Here is a 20,625-nt window from a genome sequence, read left to right on the forward strand (position 1 = left end):
CGAGCCAAGGCACGTATTTTTAAATGAGAAATCTCTCACGGCACACCACCAAACAAAAATGTCACAAAAAGTATTCAGTATTTCAGTATTTCAAGAAATTTCAGGACAAACCTAAAATGCACTATGACCCTTACAAATGAATTTAATCCAACCTTTTCTCCACTTTTGAATGCACGTCCAACTGTTCAGTGTTTCAGTACTTTTTTCACTTTTTTTTTTTTTTACTTCCTGGCTTCTGACTTCTGGTAAAATTTACAACAGGTGTTTGTTTTTTGCTTCTCTGTGACTCTTCCAGGCTCACTATATTACTCTTGCCACCTGCTGATGACATTTTAAACTCAGTGGCCACTTCCCTCTAAAAACATCCTGTTTGAAGCCTGGCAATGGCGACATACTGTTGATCAATTGTTAGGTGTCGTCGTGGTCAGCATGATGGAGATGACTACTTTGTTTATCGATCCATGCCAACCACGTACAGTGACAGGCAGAATAATGAAATGCTCTAACACTAGATGGCACAAGTTACATAATTAAAAGGTATATCCACTTTGTGACATTTTTGCTTGGTGGTGTGCCTTGATATTTTTTCGAATGTAAAATATCTATATTCTCAGTGAAGAATGCATGAAAAGAATAATGAAATTGGCCATGGAATCAGTGAAGGTATAAATTCATTGTTTCTACCATATGGTCAATATTAGGTGCAGTATGTGCTGGAGTCAGACAGTTTCGACTCGGTCCAGGAGCTGGTGCGCTTCTACGCGAGTCAGCGCAAAGCCATCTCACAGTCCAGCGGCGTCCACATCTACTGTCCAGTGAGCCGGACCCTCCCGCTGCGCTACCTGGAGGCCACCTTCGCCCTGTCCGGTGGAAAACACGGCTGCGCCTACTCGCCGTCCAATCAGAGGGGAGCGTACATCAAGAGGCGGAGCGTCACCATGATGGACGGGCTCACGACGGAGAAGATGATGCCTCACAGGTGAGTTCAGACAAGGATCAGTGGAGTGTTCTTCTACATACGGGTGCATTTCAGTAAATTTGAATATAGTGCATTCAGTAGTTCTATTCAAAAAGTGAAACTCAAATATAATATACATCAGGGTTATTAAGCTCTCTTATTTCATGGGCCGCATTGTAGTTATGGTATTAATTGGTTCAAAACTGTTTATTCATTTACTACAAAAAGGAAAGTATCTTTGTTCATCTATCTACACCAGCGACTATAGCAACAGGCAGGACCCATTAAATGCTCTTCCATTATTTGGCAGAAGGTACAATCATCCTGTGTATCCACCTGTTGCAATTCATTCACCCAAATAAGTTCTAGCCTCCGGTGAGTATATCAGCTTTGAGTTCAAATTAACAGGCCCAGATTTTACACTGAATAAGAACATCTGCAATTAAATTGAGACAAGGTCATCAATCATTATATCAGGCTGTATACATTTTGTGACTTTTTTGTTTAGTGGGGAGCTGTGAGAGTTTTGTTATGTAAAAATATACTGTATGCATGAGCAGGAGGTCAGGAAACACTGATATAGAAATTAGGTAGGCATTGGCCTTCTGAAAAGAGTTTTCCCTCTGTGTTACTGAATCTATGTAATATACTGTATGGCTTTCACTTTTTGAATTGAACTGCTGAGACAACTTTGTATTCGAATTCCTGCAACGGTATGAATGTGCTCAAAATAAGACCAGTTTGAAATTCTATACAAACTAAATAACAAAATCCAAATCGAAACATGAAAAAAAATATGTATCAAATGTCATTATAATAATGTGTGCATTCCTTTACACAACGTGAAGAAGAAGGTTCTGCGTTTGTCTTTACAAATTCAAACATTTAGTGTATGAACTGAAAGAATGGAATATTTTGTTTCCCAATGAACTAATATTTAAATTGTATAAACACTGTTTCTGAGAACTGCTTCATATCTGTTTGCATGGATTCAACCAAGTTCTTCCATCTTTGATGCGTTATTTGAGGACCATTCGGCATGAATGTAATACAGGAAGTCCTCGATTTACGAACGAGTTCCGTTCCTACGCTGGCGACGTAACACGGATTTCCGCATAAGTCGGATTTCACCGTTAAAGTCGAAATTCACCTCGAAATACTTCTGTTACGGGTATTGTCCCACGTGATTGTGACAGCAACCTCAGTGTGTGTGAGCGTGTGCGTCGATGTGTGAGTGTGACGGGACTGTGAAGGAGGAAGGAGTGCGCGCAAGTGCGAGCGTGTACAGTGGCAAGTGTAGTGACGGCGACCGGGAAAGAGTAGCGATTAGCGGAGGACCCGTTGACCTCGAATGTGCAGAGGAGCTAATAAAGCCATTAAAGCAGCAAATCGGTGCTTCGTGCCTTTATTGTTGCCGCCACCCAGCTCAGCTGTGCAACGAGAGAAGGGAGTTAACCCGTGCGTCTCCCCACCACGGTCAGGTGACCGTAGCAGGAAAGGTTAACACTCCGTATAAAGAAACTAAAATACATTAAAATGAAAAAATAAGATGCTGTACTTACCATTACTGCTGAGTGTGAAAAAAGGAGGGCGAAAAAGGCAAAGATACTCCCGCCGCACAAACACAGACCAGCACAATGCACTAGCTAAACAGAAACACTATGGTGCTGGGGACAAAATGGCGGACGAGGCACGGGCGTCGTAAAGTCGAAACGCCGTAGGTCAAGTGCGTCGTAACTCGAGGACTTCCTGTAATCATAGTTTTGAGATCAACCAAAAATCTATTAAAGTGTTCCCCTGCATATCGATACTCGCAAATTCCCCTATTTGCAGACTTTATTTTGGAACGTATTCGCGGTTTTTGTGCTCAGGCCAAAGACCTGTCGAACATAAAATCATGCTTTGGCGCCATCTTGTGGGGAGGAGGTTCATTTAGACAGACCCTCTCCCTGTCTGACAGAAAAGTAGTGCTTTGTCGCAATCCTGTGGCATCTATAGGTATTTACAAACCTTTTTAGGAGGGCGTCAATTACTCGCAGATTTGCGCTATTCGTGGCAGGGCTCGGTCCATTCGCGGGGGAACACTTTAAGGATTTTGAGCTTTACTCACTTTTTTTAAACACTGCTATTAGCGGGAGTCCTCATTTTACGACGTTTCAAGGTTACAAACGTAACAATACATGGTCACGCAGCACGAGTAGTCACGCACAGTTACCACGCTACTTACTGTATTTCATTTGAAAGTTTCTTATTATTGGCCACTAGACATTTATTGTAATGTCAAAATTGGGTTACGTCGCCGCTGTAGGAACGGAACTCCATCGTAAACCGAGGATCTCCTGTATTCTGAACCCAACTGTTACTGCTCCTAGTCCAAACTCTAATTCCTTGTCTTCCCATTTTAGCCATGGTGACGTTCTTGTACATGATGTCATTTTATTGCTTCTTGTTACACACGCCATCAGTGACTCAGACAGCCCCAGTCCAGTTGAGACACCAGTGGCACCACCGGAACCACAGCTGCAACCTGTGCCCAAATGCAGGTGGTGTGTGTATCATATCAGTGTGTGAGACACAAGTGTGTAGAGCTAGTGCACTTGCCACCTCCCTGCAGTCCACTCACCTCATCAGCACCTCCCCCTCAGAAGTGTGTAAAGTCAACTTCAGATGGACCACTCACGTTCCAGACGTCACAAGGCACTTTGAAACGTGTTTTCACTAAGACAATGCACTCGTTTTAATGTTGCCTCTTTCAAGTGCCGGCAATGGCAGTCACCAATAATGAAAGACCTCCACCAAGGTGAAACGATCCTAATTTGGATCAGGACCACATTGTGCACTTTCATAGTTAGCCACCTCCTGCATACATTTGAATTTTGCTATTTAGATTCATGAATTAGCCACTAAAAATGCCAGCCTTTACCCTTTAATATACTAGTATGATCCACTTATTAGAACACTTATAATGAAAAAAAATCAATAAAATGCCCCCCAATGTTTGGGCGAGCACATTACAAAACTTTTTGTTTAATTTAGTAACTTTTTCAAAAAAAAAAAAAATTATATATATATATATATCATTGTATATTTTATAAAGAATATTGAAGAAAATTTTTAAATGTTAATTTTTTGATTTTTTTTTTGTTTGTTTTTTTTTAAGCCTGTTTGTTGTTTTTATTTTTATTGTGTGAATAATTAACCAGCTTGAGGTCCACTTTACAACAAGGGTACCAGTATAAAGGGTTTATAATAATTGGGTTTATAAATTGTTTATTATTTTAGAGACAAATTGTAAAGCCTTAACAACCAGCTCTAATCATAAATGAAAGATGGGAAAAGCTAGTTATTTGCCAAATAGTGAACCCACATTTATTTTTGATAAGTACTTTATAGTGATTTATTGATGGCTTTAAAAGGCTTAACACAAGTTGTAAACCTATTTTAAGTGGTTTATAAAGTCTTTTCAGTGGTACGTCGACTTATGAGTGACATGTATTGTGAGTTTTTCAAGATACGAGTCATTACTCAACCTTTTTTTTTTTCTCTTTGACTGACAAAAAATAGAGATACGAGCATGAGATGGTTTGGCAGATAGTGAACAATTCTTCAAAAAGGAGGCCTCGTGCTTACATCAAGCTGTTTATTGCCACTCTCAGTTGAAGTTTACTGTCAAATTGAACACAAAACAAAAAGACTTACAAGTTGTGTATGTAAAATCACTTTTGACTATGACCATCTCCCTCTTGTATATCCTCTTGTATGTCTGGATTATACTGTGCTCCGGTGGCCAAGGAGCACATGCCGAGCCGCGCAATTAAGTAATCATGATGCGGTCAAGTAGAAAACAACCTCTTGAATCTGCGCCAAACTGTACGGCAGTAGCTTTTGCAGAATCCTGCTGTCTAACCACATTTCACACTCTCAACAAAAGAGAAAACAAATCTGAACTTTTAACCAAATCAGCCACAAAAATTGAATGGGTTCCTTCTCAGGGAAATATTGCACATTTATTGGGTTGTTTTTTCATCATTCCTCAAACTAACACATAAGACATATGCGGAGTAACAACACAGAACAAACGTAAAAAAGTAAAAAACTGGTCCCACCAACTAAAAATGCATCTTCTCTCCTCAATGAGCACCCATAACCACGCCACATCTTGTCATGTGACACTACCCGCGGCCACCTCGACAACATATAAATCCATCCATGAGGATTTTAAACATTTCCAATTCTTTTTGCAGCCCTTCCACCATCCACCACCACAAAGACGCAATGAGGAACTGTGCGATGAGCATGGACCAGATTCAGGAGTACCGCTGCCCCTTGTCGCCTGTCGGCGAGACACCGATGTCTCCTGCCTATTGTGCAAGTAAGTCCACCACACATCATGTTCGAAAACAGGGGCAAACTACAGTGTGGCCCGCAAGTGGTGGTGTATAGTAACAAGCTACATTTATTCTGTTACATTTACTTCAGTCAATTTTGGGATAAATTGTACTTGTCAGGGTAGTGTTAATGCAACATACTTTTCACTTTTACTTGACTCAGTTTTGTTTTTTTGTTACATTTAGCTACATTCCGCTTATTACTTCCATCTATATTTATCTCCAGGTATTTATTATTGCTTGCGCAATCTACAGTATTTTGGTTTGTCAGTCTCATGTGACTTTTTTTCACCAATCCAACATAACTATTCGTAAAATTTGAATCCATTTGGCCAATCAAACGTAGCCAGGCAGTCACAGATTGTAGCTGCACAGTCTCCGCACCCTCAAAGTGACTCCTGCCCGATGATAGCTGGGATAGGCTCCAGCACTGCCGTGACCCTTCTGAGGATAAGCGGCATAGGAAATGGATGGATGGATTGAGAAGAAGAGATTTTTTTTTAAATAATTTTTAATTGCCGTTAGGATTATGAGGGGGTCCCTGGAAAACATCTCCCCTGGACTCAAAAAGTTTTAGAACACGCCAATTCCGATTTAATTGCAGTAAAGTGTCTTCTCTCTTCTCCAGTCACCAGACAGAGAGCCCACTCAGGTGGGCGAGTCCTGGCTGTGGTGCCACCTTCCCCCGTCACGAGGCGTTCCAGCGACCCTCAGCTCAGCCCCTCTTCCAGCAACAACCCTCCAGAACATCCGGCCCACGTCTCTCATTCGGCCCACTCCTCTCCGGCCCATCATCCCGGTGTCCAGTCGTACTCCTCCGAAACAGCGGGCAGCTACTGCGACCTCAGACCTTGCCCTGCCGGACCCCCTAAACCCCCCACCAAGAGCTACGTGGAGCGGTTGCGGGTGGAGGAAGGGAAGAACGAAGGCGGGAGGGAGGAAGGAGACGGGATGTGCAGCGCTCCAAAGGTGGAGACCGCTTCCTTGTTCCGACCATCCAGGTACAAGACAAACTCGCGAAGTTTGAAGGAATTCCTCCCTTTACTTCACACTCACGTTACTCAATAAAGTAATTGGAATAGAATAGAATAGAATAGAATGGAACAGTATATACTCTGTGTCAATATACTGTATATACAGTGGCGTGGAAAAACTATTGGCCCTTCTTCTCAAATTATTAGATTTTTGCATAGTTGAATGTTTAAGATCATCAAACAAATCTAAATATCAGAAAAATACTGTATAACCCAAATGAACTTAAAATGCTGTTTTTAAATGGTGATTTTATTTATTAAGGGGAAAAAAAACTATTAAAGTTTACCTGGCCCTGTGTGAAAAAGTAATGGCCCCCTAACCCTAATAACTGGTTGGGCCATCCTCAGCAGCAACAACTGAAATTATACGTTTTCTATAATGGCCAATGAGTCTTTCACATCTCTGTGGAGAGATTTTGGCCCACTCTTTCTTGGATTCCTTGGACTTGAATTTGATTTGACCTATTTGAATTCAGCAAAAATGGAGGATTTTCGAGCATGAACAAACAGCCTTTTTAAGTTCATGCCTCTGCATTTCAAACGGATTCAAATCGGGACTTTGACTAGGCCGCTCCAAAACCTTCATTTCATTTTTTTAAGCCATTTAGAAGCTGACTTCCTAGTGTGTTTTGGATCGTTATCCTGCTGCAAAACCCAAGTGCGATTCGGCTTGAGGCTGAACATTCTCCTTCGGGATTTTCCATTAAAGAGCAGAATTCATGGTTCCATCAATCACAGCAAGTTGTCCAGGTCTTCAAATCGTAAACCAACCCAAGACCATCACACTTCCACCACCATGTTTGACTCTTGGTATGATGTTCTTTTTCTGAAAAGCTGTGCTACATTTACGCCAGATGTAACGAGACACACGCCTTCTAAAAAATTTCATACTTTCATATTGTCAGTCCATTTAATATTATCCCAAAAGTCTTAGGAATTATTCAGATGTTTTTATGCAAAAGTAAGACAAGCCTTTATGTTCTTTTTAGTCAGCAGTGTTTTTTTTATTTTTTTTTCAACCAGTTGATATGAAAATATAGTAACTTATTGTCAAATATATTTTTGGCTAATATTTTGAAGAAGAAAAAAAAGACATTTGAGTGATGAATAACATAATATTTAATTATTATTAACTATTATTATTTTATATTATGAAATAGATAATTTATATAAAATAAATGTATTTGATGCAAATTAAATATTATTGTTATTATTATCATTATATATATATATATATATATATATATGTGTGTATATAAACTGTATATACTAATAAAATATTTAATTTGCTTAATATACATTTTATTTTCATTGTTATCTTATTGTTTTAATTATGTGTGTGTGTGTGTGTATATATATATATATATATATATATATAAAACAATTTTTTATTAAATACATGTCATTCTGAGAATAATTCCATATAATCTCTGGGTGAGTCACTCTATAAATCAAGAATCATACCATTGCAGTGTGCTGACCTTCGCATTACAATACTGTACTGGTTTATTGTTGTTCACTAGTTTATTAATGTAATATTTCCTGTGCAGGTATGAGTCTTACATCATGCCTGCTGACAATAAACCTCTAGAGATGTCCGTGCTGAAGAGAGTGAAAGAGCTGCTGGCTGAAGTGGATGCCAGGACGGCAGCTAAACACATCACCTTGGTGGACTGCACGGTACATAAACATACACAGACACATATAGTACATATGAACTCCCATTCACCCTACTAAGGATAAGCGGTATGGAAAATGTATGAATGAATATTTCCCATTCATGCAAAAAAAAAAAAAAAAAAAAATACAAAAAAATAAATAAATAGTCATGCAATTTGTTTCCCCTGTTGGGCAGATTGCGAGAATACTGGGTGTCAACTCAGAGATGCAAAGGATGATGGGAGTGTCCTCGGGCTTGGAGTTACTTACACTACCTCACGGACACCAGCTGAGACTTGACCTACTGGAGAGGTACGCTGTCTTCTAGTGCAATGCATCTGACCTTCATTTATTGGGAATGAATCAACCATTCACGTAAACGTTATCCTGCGTACTGAATATACTAGGGCTCCACGATATATTAAAAAAAATGACATTGCAATTTATGGAAAACCTGCAATATATATTGCGATGTGAAATAACCACACTGTTGGGAAAGTTCATTTTCTACGCAAATTCGTTCAAAGTTCAGTTCACCGTTCATACTACTTTAGTTCATAGTTCTTAATTCCAAATTTTGTACTAAATTCACCGGTACAAAAATTAACTACTTCATAATTATTTTTTTTTTTCTTTTTTAAGATGTTACTGATGGGCTATTACCCTCAAAATACTGGCATTTTATTTGCCCATTGTTGCCACCCTTTCAGTCCACACTAGCATCCAGTTGCAGGTTTCATCCTACAATCTCAAAAACATGAGGAAAAACTTGTGCTTGTATGGTGTTTTTTAAAATGAGGAATTAAAACAAAAACAAGACTTTTGTCCTTAATGTGCAAACAAAATCATGCAACACAGTATGACAGCAACGACGGTGAAAGGACATTCATAACTTTGCATTCCTCGCAGCTCTGGCTGACTATAGTAACAAAATATTATATACAAATATATAAATGTATCTAATCTCATATTAAATAACGAAATAAATTCCAAATTATCACAGTGTGATCATAGTGTTTTAACTAAAGCATTCTGATACAAATAATAATTTTCCTAGTATCACCTCGCTTACTCACGCAGCTGTGGCGTGCCAGCCTAGTTTCATTCTAAAGAGTGAAATAGGAAATGCAGCGGGTGTACATTGTTCCCCATGTCCTCTTTCATAGTTATCATACAAGGAGATAAGTATCCAAAACTCCGGGCTGCTCTGTGTGTTGTTTGAAGCTATATAATTTACCGTAACATGCAAGGTGCTAATCTTCTTAGCATGTCCAAACACGTCCCTCTGCTGGTCACTTTTAATATTACAGTTGATTCACTGTATATTACAGGACACCAACATCACAGCAGACACTGCGATGTGACAACTGGACTGTTTTATCCAAAAAATACAAACAAAATTAAAAGCACTACTGACTGTAATTTCCTCCATTCATAGTTACTTGCACATGGGACATCAAAGCATTTACTTAGGAGCCCATTTGAACGCTGTTGCTAATCAAAACAGCAGCACATACAGAGACACCCACACAGCCCTGCAGTTGAATAAAAGTGTGCAGCCTTTTGGATGTAATAAATTAATTCCCGGTTTAGTATTATGTGAAGACAGTGTGTGTCGGTCTCTGTCCAGGCTCATGTGATCACTCCACAGTGTTGTGTGCCTCCATGTTTATGGGGTAACCATAGTCAAGTTTATTTTGTATTAAAATCCAATTTTACTTTACTTAAATTCTAATGAAGTATGTCAGTAATGTGTACAAATAAAGGCGTACACCTGATAGACACTTCCCTCATCTGCAGTTTAGTAAATAAATGCCCCTGTCTCTAAATGAGGAAATACGGTATGCCCCCTAAAGCATATGAGTGACATAGAAATAACTAGGCTTTACATTTGGAGCTGAACACCGATCAGCAAGTTTAAAAAACGATAACCAATCACAAGATGGAGCAATGTGTCTATTTAAATGACTTGTTTCATTTATTGTATACACTTGTGTACTGTATACTGAGTATCTTCAAAAGTATGCGCTAGCATTTTAGACGAAAGGTAAAACATCAGTGACCTCCAGGATGCATTCGACGATTGGCCACTGACAAATGTTTCACATTCAGTCAGGTCAAACCAACATTACTTGAGACAGAAATAATGGGTGCAAACCTACTGTAATTAAATTACTTTGCAATGACGACATTGATCGGATCAGCGAATTATGACATTAAAGTCGATCAGCCGATCTGCATAAAATGCTAATTAACGGCCGATACCAATCAAGCCGATCAGATCGGTGTAAAGTCTAGAAATAAGACCACTTCGAGTGGACAAGTCGTACCAGTAAGTGCTATGACATGATTATGGTGATGCCATGGCATCATTGCTTTCTTGTCAATGAACTTGTCCTGAGGGAATTTGATAGCTAAGCTCTCGACGCATATTTGTTATCGTCATATTCTCATTTGTTGCTCATCATTTTTCCATTTTCGTTCTCAGTTTTCTTTTCTTTTTTTTTTCTTTTTTTATTTTCTTTTTTTGCCTTGTTACGCCTCGTAGTTTGTACTAAACATAGCACAAAAAGTAAGGGAATTTGTGTTTGGTAGATTTTTTCTTTGTAATAAGCTGTTTGGTGTTGGCAAATATGATTTGGCAAATTCTTCATGGGCCCAAGCCACATTCTCATCTCTGCTGCTCATCCCTCAAATGCATGTTTGTGGCAGCATTTAAAAGGAAAAGAAACAGGTTTTCCAACAGTATAAGATTTTTTGACAAGAAGCTTTGTTACAACAAAAAAAATAATCAACCAAACACACATTTCCTTACTTTTTGTGCTTTATATCACTGACAGATGGCTTGATTAAAAACTGAATGTGCAATTTATGTAAAATTCTCTCCCTGAACTTTAACATTATGTAAAAATGATTGAGGAAAGTCATTAGTGTCAGAATTCAAATTATTCACAATGACCTGATAGAAATTTCTGGAATGACATTCCAACACCCTTTAAATCACTATCTTCTGCTCCCCGCCGTCACTACCACTTAGCTTTTAGTTGTATTTAACGGCGCCTGTTCTCCACTCAGGTTCTACACCATGTCTATCGTGATGGCCGTGGATCTGCTCGGCTGCACGGGAAGCACTGAGGAGCGGGCGGCCCTGCTCCATAAGACCATCCAGTTGGCGGCCGAGCTGAAGAGCAACCTGGGTAACATGTTTGGCTTCGCTGCTGTGATGAGGGCCTTGGAGCTGCCGCAGGTAAGATGAACATGTGCGCAACATGCGCATTTTCATTGTGTATTGTTGTACTTTTCTCTGACGTGTTTGTTATGTACGCCTCAGATTTCCCGCCTGGAGCAGACGTGGGTGACATTACGTCAGAGACATACTGAAGGTGCCATCCTGTATGAGAAGAAGCTCAAACCTTTCCTGAAGAATTTGAACGACGGAAAAGGTAAGTGGTTCTCAAACTTGTTTCTCCAAGTACCACTTTAAGAAACACAGGTTTCCAAGTACTACCATAATGACCAACAGTGAATATAGTAGCGTAATAGGCTAAAGTGTTCATCAAAACCCAGGCAGAGTTTTCCTAAAAGATATTTAATATACAGTAATTGTAAGCCACTGTAACATTATGCACATGTGCATACATACATAATTTGTAAGGCATACAGCGTAATGGTGAGATGTATCTTTTTTTATCTTTATTTTTGTTTCTATGCCGGTCCGTCTTTACGTGAAACCGGTCCGTGGCACAAAAAAAGTTGGGGATTTGGTGGTTGCTGAAAGAAAAATCAGTGACGTCATCGATTCATCGACTTTGACTCAACCTCCATCACATGATAGTCGACTACAAAAGATTAGTCGTTCGACCACAAATGTACAGTTTGAATTTTAACAATTTGCTTAAATGGGTAAATATAGAACTACTTAAATAATGATTTCATAATAGATTTATTTAAATAAATGTTTAAAAAGCCGGCACGGTGGATGGCTGGTTTGCACATCTGCCTCACAGTTCGGCGGTCCCGAGTTCAAATGCGACCTCCCCTGTGTAGAGTTTGCATGTTCTCCCCATGCTTGCTTGGGCTTTCTCTGGGTACATTTAATTCTGTGATTCTTCACGTACCTGTAGAGGCACCCCACCTACTACTAAGTGGTTACACGTACCACACTTTGCAAATCACTGGACTAGAGAATGTGTGTTTTGAATCGTTTCTATATGAAAATAGAAATAACTGCGGCAGCATAGCATATATGCCCACAAGACATCCTCACGATGTTACCTTTGAAGAGGGCCCTGCTGCCCTTCACAACAGACAAAGGACAGGGAGATTTCGCAGGAAGACACGCTAAGAAAATGAGTCCAAACCCAACTATGAAAGGATTATGACACATGCTTACATTTACACATGAATTAACGAACTAATAACATCAGTGACCTCTAGGGTGCATTCGACGATTGGCCACTGACAAATGTTTCACATTCAGTCTGGTCAAACCAACATTACTTGAGACAGAAATAATGGGAATACCAGCCGTGGCCCAATGGTTAAGATCATCACCTGCCACTGTGGCCAACATCCCCCAGACTCACGGCTGTGGTGTCCTTCAGCAAGACACGGATACCCAGAAATGCTCCCCGGGCGCTTCAGCTGCCGCCTGCTCCAGTGTGTTCCACTCAACTGTATGTGTTCACTGTGATGGGTTAAATGCAGAGAACAAATTTCGTGTGCATGCATGCATGTTCATGACAATAAAAGATGATTCTTCTTGTTCTTCTTTTTTCACCACACCGCCACCTTCTGGGTTTGGTGGGGCATTCCCCAGCTTGCCTGAAATGCACAATAATCACTATTTTTTTGCTTTGCTTCCAGAGTCCAGCATTGTGTCCAGCACCACCTTCCCGCACATTATCCCTGTCCTGTCTTTGCTGGAGCGAGGCCTGGCCCTCGGAGAGGTGCTGGAGCCATGGGAGAGCGGCGAGGTGGGCGTCGATGTGGTCATGCACCACCTGGAGGCGGCTCGAGCTGTCGCGCATCACGGTGCGATTTACAGGAGCAATGTGGAAAGCAAATTGCAGGGTATGGATAGACACATGCTGACAGCTGTATTGAACTGTGTTTGGACTCACAGCCTGTTGTGCCCTTGTAGGCAGTCAAAACATTTATTTGTTGCCATGATTAGGAATTGATCGCTCACTGTATTGATCATTAGGCCATTAAACCTGTTAACCCTGGTTAATCAGGCTGAGGAAATCTCATTATATTGTGCTTGTAGCATTCATCTTCTATTTTGCTATTTTCCATTTTGTCTATTTGCGCTCATGTCGCAATTAGAGAAGCCATCATTACTATACAAAAACTTTTTTTTTAAAAACAGAACCGAACTGTGCCACGTCCATCAACTGGAGCATTTCAGAATCAATATTTATATAATGTAATAACAAAAATCATACTCACTCGAGATGCTGCCTTTTAAATGTATTAAAATTCTGCAGATAAATACAGACATTTTTTACGAGTCAGAGTTGGCTGTAACAAGTTTTGCTCTGACCAACCAATCAGAGAATGGAACAAAAGCTGACATCATCAGGAGCCATCTTGCTGGCCTTGTGAGGACAAAGTTGAAACGTGATTGGTTAAAGAAACAGTCCCTTTGCTAATATAGATTAAGTTAGATCAACCAGCAACACTGATTCTGAAGGCCCTGTGCAGATTAGATTGACATGGCAACACATTGAGGCTAAAATCTGATTGGATTAAAAAACATCTAACATCTACATACACTTTTGAAAACAGTACAGCTAAGAGTAAAACTACGAAATGAAGAAATAAGACTGTTGGGAATGAATTAATACAACTTTACTGAACACATGTTAGAATTTAGGTTATAAATGTACTTGTAGATCAGTGCATTTGACATTGTTTTGGCCAGCAGAGAAGTCCTTGCTGGCCCTGACCGACCACCACTGATGATCGTGAAAACATATATATATATATATATATATATTGTCGGAATTTAAGTTTGTTTAAACCACTAGTAAGATTTGAATGTAGCCTCACGTAACTAATTACAACACCCCCCAAGCCACAAATTGTTACCAAATTTGGGATTGGCACTCTTCTTTATTTTCCAGAAGTGGATTTTCCAAAATAGTTTTATCAAAGATCCTGAAGCCCCAGGGAACAGGTCAGAGCGAGGCTTCAGGGTGTGCAGGCAACCGGCTATAAGTGTGCTTGCGAGATCACGGCAAAAGATTGACACCTTGTCGGTCACGGCGTCTGTGTCTGATTGGTTGTTCTTTTTATTTATTTAACTTTTCCAGGTTAAATTGAAAACAGACTCACATTCTCAATGCCAACCAAGCACCAGACAACAGAATAAAACAAAGCAAAATAAAAGCAAATACAAATACATAATTTTCAAAAGCTCCTCCGTTAGGTGCGGTGGTTTCTTCGGAAAATCGGAATTGGTAACTTGGATTTGCAGTGTAAATCCATCCTAATTCCCCTCCCTCTTCTTCACCCTCCTGTCCAGGATTCCAGGTGCAAGCCGACATTCACGAGATCTTCCAGACGGAGTTCCAGATGCGTTTGCTGTGGGGGAGCCGCGGATCCGAGGGGAGCCAGCTGGAGCGCTACGAGAAGTTCGACAAGGTCCTCACCGCCCTCTCGCACAAGCTCGAGCCTCCGGTGCGCCACAGCGAGCTATAGCGACAATAGTCACAAAAAAGACACCCTGCCTCTGCACTTACCACTCCGAAGTGGTCTTGTCTTGCATGGCCAAAAAGGGGGACACGGAGTAGTGCGGGTGGACCACTGTGAGTAGAGAGGCAGCTAAAAGTACAGCGAGATGTCACTTGCTACACAACATGCACTCACTGCGGACTCACTGCAAACTAGCACTGTGGAAGTCCTCACTTCTCCCTAAAATGTCCATGAGAGGAGACAAGACGATGAGTATGGTGTCCCCTGAGGGACAACATGCAGCGTTTGGCTTTGCTCCGCACACACAGATGCTTCCCTGCTGTCTCACGCTGTAGTAGAAATGACTGCTAATGATCTTAATTAGATCATAATGTACATGTCTTTCTGTGTATGCGTGTGTGTAAATCATGTGAACATTCCTTTATTTCTTACTTCTTTTGTAAAGGATCTCCATCCATTAAGGGCATTTGGTTTCGCAAACCTTGTGACAAGTGGGAAGGAGCCATAAAAGCTCATTCAGGATGGAGCAGTTCCATCAAATATGTATCAGCCACTTATTAGTACATGAATCCCAAATAAAGAAGTAGAAGTCTAGGCTTTGAGAGTTGTTCAAAACAACCGGGGTACAGCCAACATGCTTGTGTGTGTCCGCTAAATGTTGCTAAAAGCAGTATTAAGTGAGGCAAGGTTACTTTAAAAGCCCCATGTATGTTTTATTTACAGCATAAATCCTTATAAAAAGACTAGTGATGGGCATTTGGACAAATTAACAAATTTATTATTTCATTTTTTTATGTAGAGGGAGACTGCATGTTTTCACCTCCTGTTTCAATGCGTGTCCTGTTCAGCTGTTAGGTCAACCAGAAAGGAAGGTCTGTTTCCCTTTTATCCCGGAACAGTTTTACTGTGTCACAGTGGACTTTTCAAGCTGCCACTGTGGTTTCTTTGTATTCTGGTGGATATTTCTTGAGAATTACAGTCGTTCAGTCGAACAGAACAAAGTTTTTAAAGGCGAGTGACAGAAAAAACAAAGGAGAGAGAGAGAGAGAGAAAAGGTAACTAAATAATACAGAAAAAAGACAACAAAAGGCAAAGAAAAGGATTATATAACGAGCACAATGACACATTGGATTCGAGTGGTGTATGGGTCAGTAGTGCTACACCCTGTGAGGGAAGGACAGGATAATATAGGACAGGACTGGACAGGACAGGGACAGGAGGGGAAGCATGCAGGACAGGGGTCGTGGACCCGGCTGTGTGTGGTGGGAGTGGCTATGTAAATTATAAACATCTGTAGGACCAGAGTGTAAGTGAGGGGATAACCAAGAAATTCAGATAGTTATAAGTTATTTGTCGCAATGAGTGAATGGCCCCACACCCAGCGAATAAGTCTCAGGGGTGTGTGTCTGCACATGCAAGTGAATTGACACCGTTTCGCATGCACAATAACCGTCAGAAGTGTCCTGTAATTGCTGCGCCTGCACCGCAGGGGCTGAGGTCCCCACCCCACCCAATCGGGCCCAGGAGTCTGGAAAGGTGGACAGGACACCTCCCATACGGAGGGATCCAGGGTGGTCCAACGGCCCCACGAGGCGCCCAGAAAACCGGCCACCATGAGGTGGCCGCAGGGACACCACGCCACCCACCAGCCAACCCCCTCCCCCCACACCCCACCCCACCCCACCCTCCTCGCCGCCACCACCGCCGCCAGCAAAGCGAGGCGCACCCCACCAACCCGCTAGGCCCACAATGTAGCCAGTCCCCGCCCAGCCCGAAGGTGAGACGGTGTCCCCTGTTTGGTGGAAAGGAGGGCGGATAGGGGCGCCCGACAAGTGAACGATAAGGGGAGTACCCGGAGAGCAGCCACGGGGCATGAGAGGTGAGCCCCCACACCAATGCAAGTGTTGTGTCTGGATGTAGCACAACTGCCCGGAGATAATCTGTTGTTCTTGAGAATGTAAAAGCAACACCGCCTTCAGTAGGGCACTCCATTTTGCCTCAATTATGCAAATAATCAACAATCAATTCCGCAAAAATCGATAAAAAGGATTGAACGATGGTTTACAGTGTAATCCCCCGCTTTACAAAAGGACTTCAGCATTTCTTGAATAATTCATATTAAAGGTTCTAAATGAATCTCATGAAACCGATTAAACTAAAAACTTTCTAAATAAAACAAACTATATAATGCTTCTTGGATGCGCCCAGTTTGTGATAATTCAATTGAATATAAGAAAAGGTATAAACCACAAGTTGGGATCACAGACTGCTCAAAACAAATCAAGGGAACAGCCAAATCACAAATCCAAGATCTCGATGAATGAAATATTCCAGGTGAAAATACTTTTTTCATTAAAAAATGTAATTTGTTAAACTCAAAAGTACCAATGATTAATGGAAATCCAAATTTTAGAATCGTATTGTGCCTCTCCTGATGTTGGGGCCTGTCTCTTGGTATCTCATGATGTACCATCCTGGAGGAGTTGCACAAGGAAAAATGCAAAATTAGCCAGCGATATTGGCTGACACAGGAGCGGACAGGTATCCTGGAAGTGCAACTGACTTGGGAGTTACACTGTGATTGATGATTATGTGTTCCCTTTATTCTTTTCAGCAGTGTTTTTGAATACTTGGAGAGTAATTGGTTCCTTGTTCATGATAACAATAGTCGCTACTGTATAGGGAATGGGCGTTTGACTAGATTTCCTCGATCTTGATATAGCGCAAATCAATTTAACTCTGTAAATATTCTGAGCTCCTATTTCCATGCATGACATAGTTTGGGTGTTATTCGACTTCCCAGACATCATGTCGCTCATCTTTAAGCAGATTACACACAGAAATCTTTAACATCTGAACTCACTTTTTAAATGTGAGAGACTCCAAAAATAACTGGGAAAAAAAAAATCTGCAAGCGTGTGCTTACTCCTCTTTTATTTTGTGGTGAACTTGTGATGACAAACACCGCAAACCACACACATACTGTAACTATCAACTCTCACTTCCCCAAACCAAATGTCTGTCGTAGGACCAAGACTGACTTGCACGAGGCAGCATGGTGCCACAAGGCATCCAGACTGGTAGAAGATGTCGAAGAAGCTAGGCTTACTGTTAGCTTATCTGGTATCTACACTGCAGTTGCGAAACTCTTCTAGTTTTCTTTTGTGTGTGTGTGTGTGTGTGCGTGTGTGTGCGTGTGTGGTGAATGACTTGGGATACACGTTTAACATACCCCGCACCACACGATAATGGCTCAGGGTATCTTTTAATTACATCTCGGTAGATTACGATCGGAAGGCGGGAAAGAAATGCTCTGATTCAACAGGATTATCGGTATGTGTGTATCCCGTTTAAAACAGCAAACTAGTTAAGACTGAAGAGACAGCGCCTCCAGTGGCAAACCTCATTGGACAGAATAATCAATTATCATGCCTATCCCTAACACTAGCACCATAAGTGTACAACAAAAACAGTACAGATATCAGTATTCAATAATTTCCTCCATAAGGACATATGGGTTCCTACTTACGCTTACACTTGGTAGACTGCTGGTGTTGGATGTCATCTTTCGAGGATGTGAGCCTGAGAGGGCTGCGGCTGACTCTCAGAGCTACAGTGGGTGCGGAAAGTATTCAGACCCCCTTAAATCTTTCACTCTTTTTTTACATTGCAGCCATTTTCTAAAATCATTTAAGTTATTTTTTTCCACATTAATATACACACAGCACCCCATATTGACAGAAAAAAAACTGAATTGTTGAAATTTTTGAAGATTTATTCAAAAGGAAAAACTGAAATATTACACAGCCATAAGTATTGAGACCCTTTGCTCAGTATTTAGTAGAAGCACCCTTGTGAGCTAATGGAGCCATGAGTCTTTTTGGGAATGATGCATCAAGTTTTTCACACCTGGATTTGGGAATCCTTTGCCATTCCTTGCAGGTCCTCAATTGGGTTTAAGTCAGGGCTCTGGCTGGGCCATTCAAAAACAGTCACGGAGTTATTTTAGCTGTGTGCTTAGGGTCACTGTCTTGTTGGAAGGTGAACCTTCAGCCCAGTCTGAGGTCCTGAGCACTCTGGAGAAGGCATGCTGCCATCACCATGCGTCACTGTTTGGACTGTATTGCTACAGGACTCTGCATCTTTTTGCACAATTGTCAAACAAATAATAAGAATAATTTACCGGAATTACCAAATAACTAGCAACCCTTTATTGCTCAGTGACTGTTTTTGTCAATGTCTTTATGTCTCAAAAGTGTTCTGTCAATTGACTGTCTGTTGTCTCCAACTCCCGGAGACAAATTCCTTGTGTGTTTTTTGGACATACTTGGCAAATAAAGATGACTCTGATCTGTTCTGTTCTGTTCTGAGGTGATGAGCAGTGCCGGGTTTTCTCCACACATGCCCCTTAGACTTAAGGCCAACAATTTCTATCTTGGTCTCATCAGACCAGAGAATCTTATTTCTCACCATCTTGGAGTCCTTCAGGTTTTTTTTTTAGCAAACTCCATGTGAGCTTTCATGTGTCTTGCACTGAGGAGAGGCTTCCGTCGGGGCACTCTGCCATAAAGCCCCGACTGGTGGGGGGCTGCAGTGATGGTTGACTTTCTAAAACTTTCTTCCATCTCTCGACTGCATCTCTGGACCTCAGCCACTGTGATCTTTAGGTACATCTTTACCTCTCTCACCAAGGCTCTTCTCCCCCAATTGCTCAGTTTGGCCGGACAGCCAGCTCTAGGATGCGTTCTGATTGTCCCAAACATCTTCTTATTATGGAGGCCACTGTGCTCTTAGGAACTTTAAGTGCAGCGGAACATTTTTTGTAACCTTGGCCAGGTTTGTGCCTTGCCACAATTCTGTCTCTGAGCTCTTCAGGCAGTTCCTTTGACCTCATGATTCTCATTTGCGCTGACATGCACTGTGAACTGTAAAGTCTTATATAGACAGGTGTGTGGGTTTCCTAATCAAGTCCAATCAGTATAATCAAACACAGCTGGACTCCAATGAAGGTGTAGAACCAATTTAAGGATGATCAGAAGAAATGGATAGCACCTGTCACAGTAAAGGGTCTGAATGATATTTCAGTTTTTCATTTTTAATAAATCAGCAAAAATTTCAACAATTACGTTTTTTTCTGTCAATATGGGGTGCAGCGTGTACATTAACGAGGGGGGGGAAACGAACTGAAATGATTTTAACAAATGGCTGCAATATAACAAAGAGTGAAATTTTTAAGGGTGTCTGAAAACTTTCCGTGCCCATTGTATCCAATCATTTCAGTCAAAGGACGACACCCATTTGAATTATTCTACGAAATATTTTTGCCCTCGCTGCTGTCACCTTGTTGTCTACCTCCAAATCAAATACAAATGAAATATAAGCATTCTATAATATAGTCGAATGTATGTGTCAGGTATCAATTAAAGTGAGTTCATTTTCAGTGTGATCCATGCATCTTTACATGAGTGTTTGTCTTTTCCAGTGCGAAACACGTTTGAGGGTACAGCTGTATCGGTCATGCAAAACGTGGGGCCCTTTCCCCTCATAGCCCGACAGGGGGCAACCTTCATTCACAAAAGGTCAATTGTAATGCATCCTCAAGTAATGTGTATGTACTGAAGCCTACTGGTTTAGGTTTGTCATCTGCTCACAGTGATGATGGAAGAACGATTTTTCTGTGTGTTTGCAGCCATTCTTGTTTTGGATACTCAACAGTGACCCTCTGAGGACTGCATGGAATGAAAGTTGAAAGACGGGATGATGAATTTTGTTGTGTTTGCTTTGTTTTTTCTACATATTGTACATAGCAATTCACTCTTTTTCAAATAAAATGATTGCTTGTGTCGCAGATGCAACCGTTGATTTAGAGTCACTCGACAATCAAGAA

The 20,625-nt window shown here is 41.0% G+C and overlaps 1 protein-coding gene across 4 annotated transcripts in view; it reads left to right on the plus strand.

The window, feature by feature from the left end:
* Positions 1-19,154, plus strand: part of sh2d3ca (SH2 domain containing 3Ca) — a 64,391-nt gene extending 45,237 nt beyond the window's left edge. The window contains exons 4-14 of one of the 4 annotated variants that reach the window (XM_061699336.1): positions 702-979; positions 3,424-3,501; positions 5,203-5,330; positions 5,975-6,347; positions 6,981-7,190; positions 7,931-8,060; positions 8,236-8,351; positions 11,115-11,286; positions 11,371-11,482; positions 12,906-13,112; positions 14,569-19,154. In XM_061699336.1, the coding sequence (XP_061555320.1) occupies positions 702-979; positions 3,424-3,501; positions 5,203-5,330; positions 5,975-6,347; positions 6,981-7,190; positions 7,931-8,060; positions 8,236-8,351; positions 11,115-11,286; positions 11,371-11,482; positions 12,906-13,112; positions 14,569-14,744 (1,980 nt within the window). In that variant the 3' untranslated portion in view covers positions 14,745-19,154. The remainder of the gene's footprint in view (positions 1-701; positions 980-3,423; positions 3,502-5,202; positions 5,331-5,974; positions 6,348-6,980; positions 7,191-7,930; positions 8,061-8,235; positions 8,352-11,114; positions 11,287-11,370; positions 11,483-12,905; positions 13,113-14,568) is intronic. The other 3 variants (XM_061699339.1, XM_061699337.1, XM_061699340.1) reach the window with 3 other exon arrangements.
* The last annotated feature ends 1,471 nt before the right edge of the window (positions 19,155-20,625 follow it).

This window comes from Phycodurus eques, chromosome 15 (assembly GCF_024500275.1).
Source record: "Phycodurus eques isolate BA_2022a chromosome 15, UOR_Pequ_1.1, whole genome shotgun sequence".
NCBI lineage: Eukaryota > Metazoa > Chordata > Actinopteri > Syngnathiformes > Syngnathidae > Phycodurus > Phycodurus eques.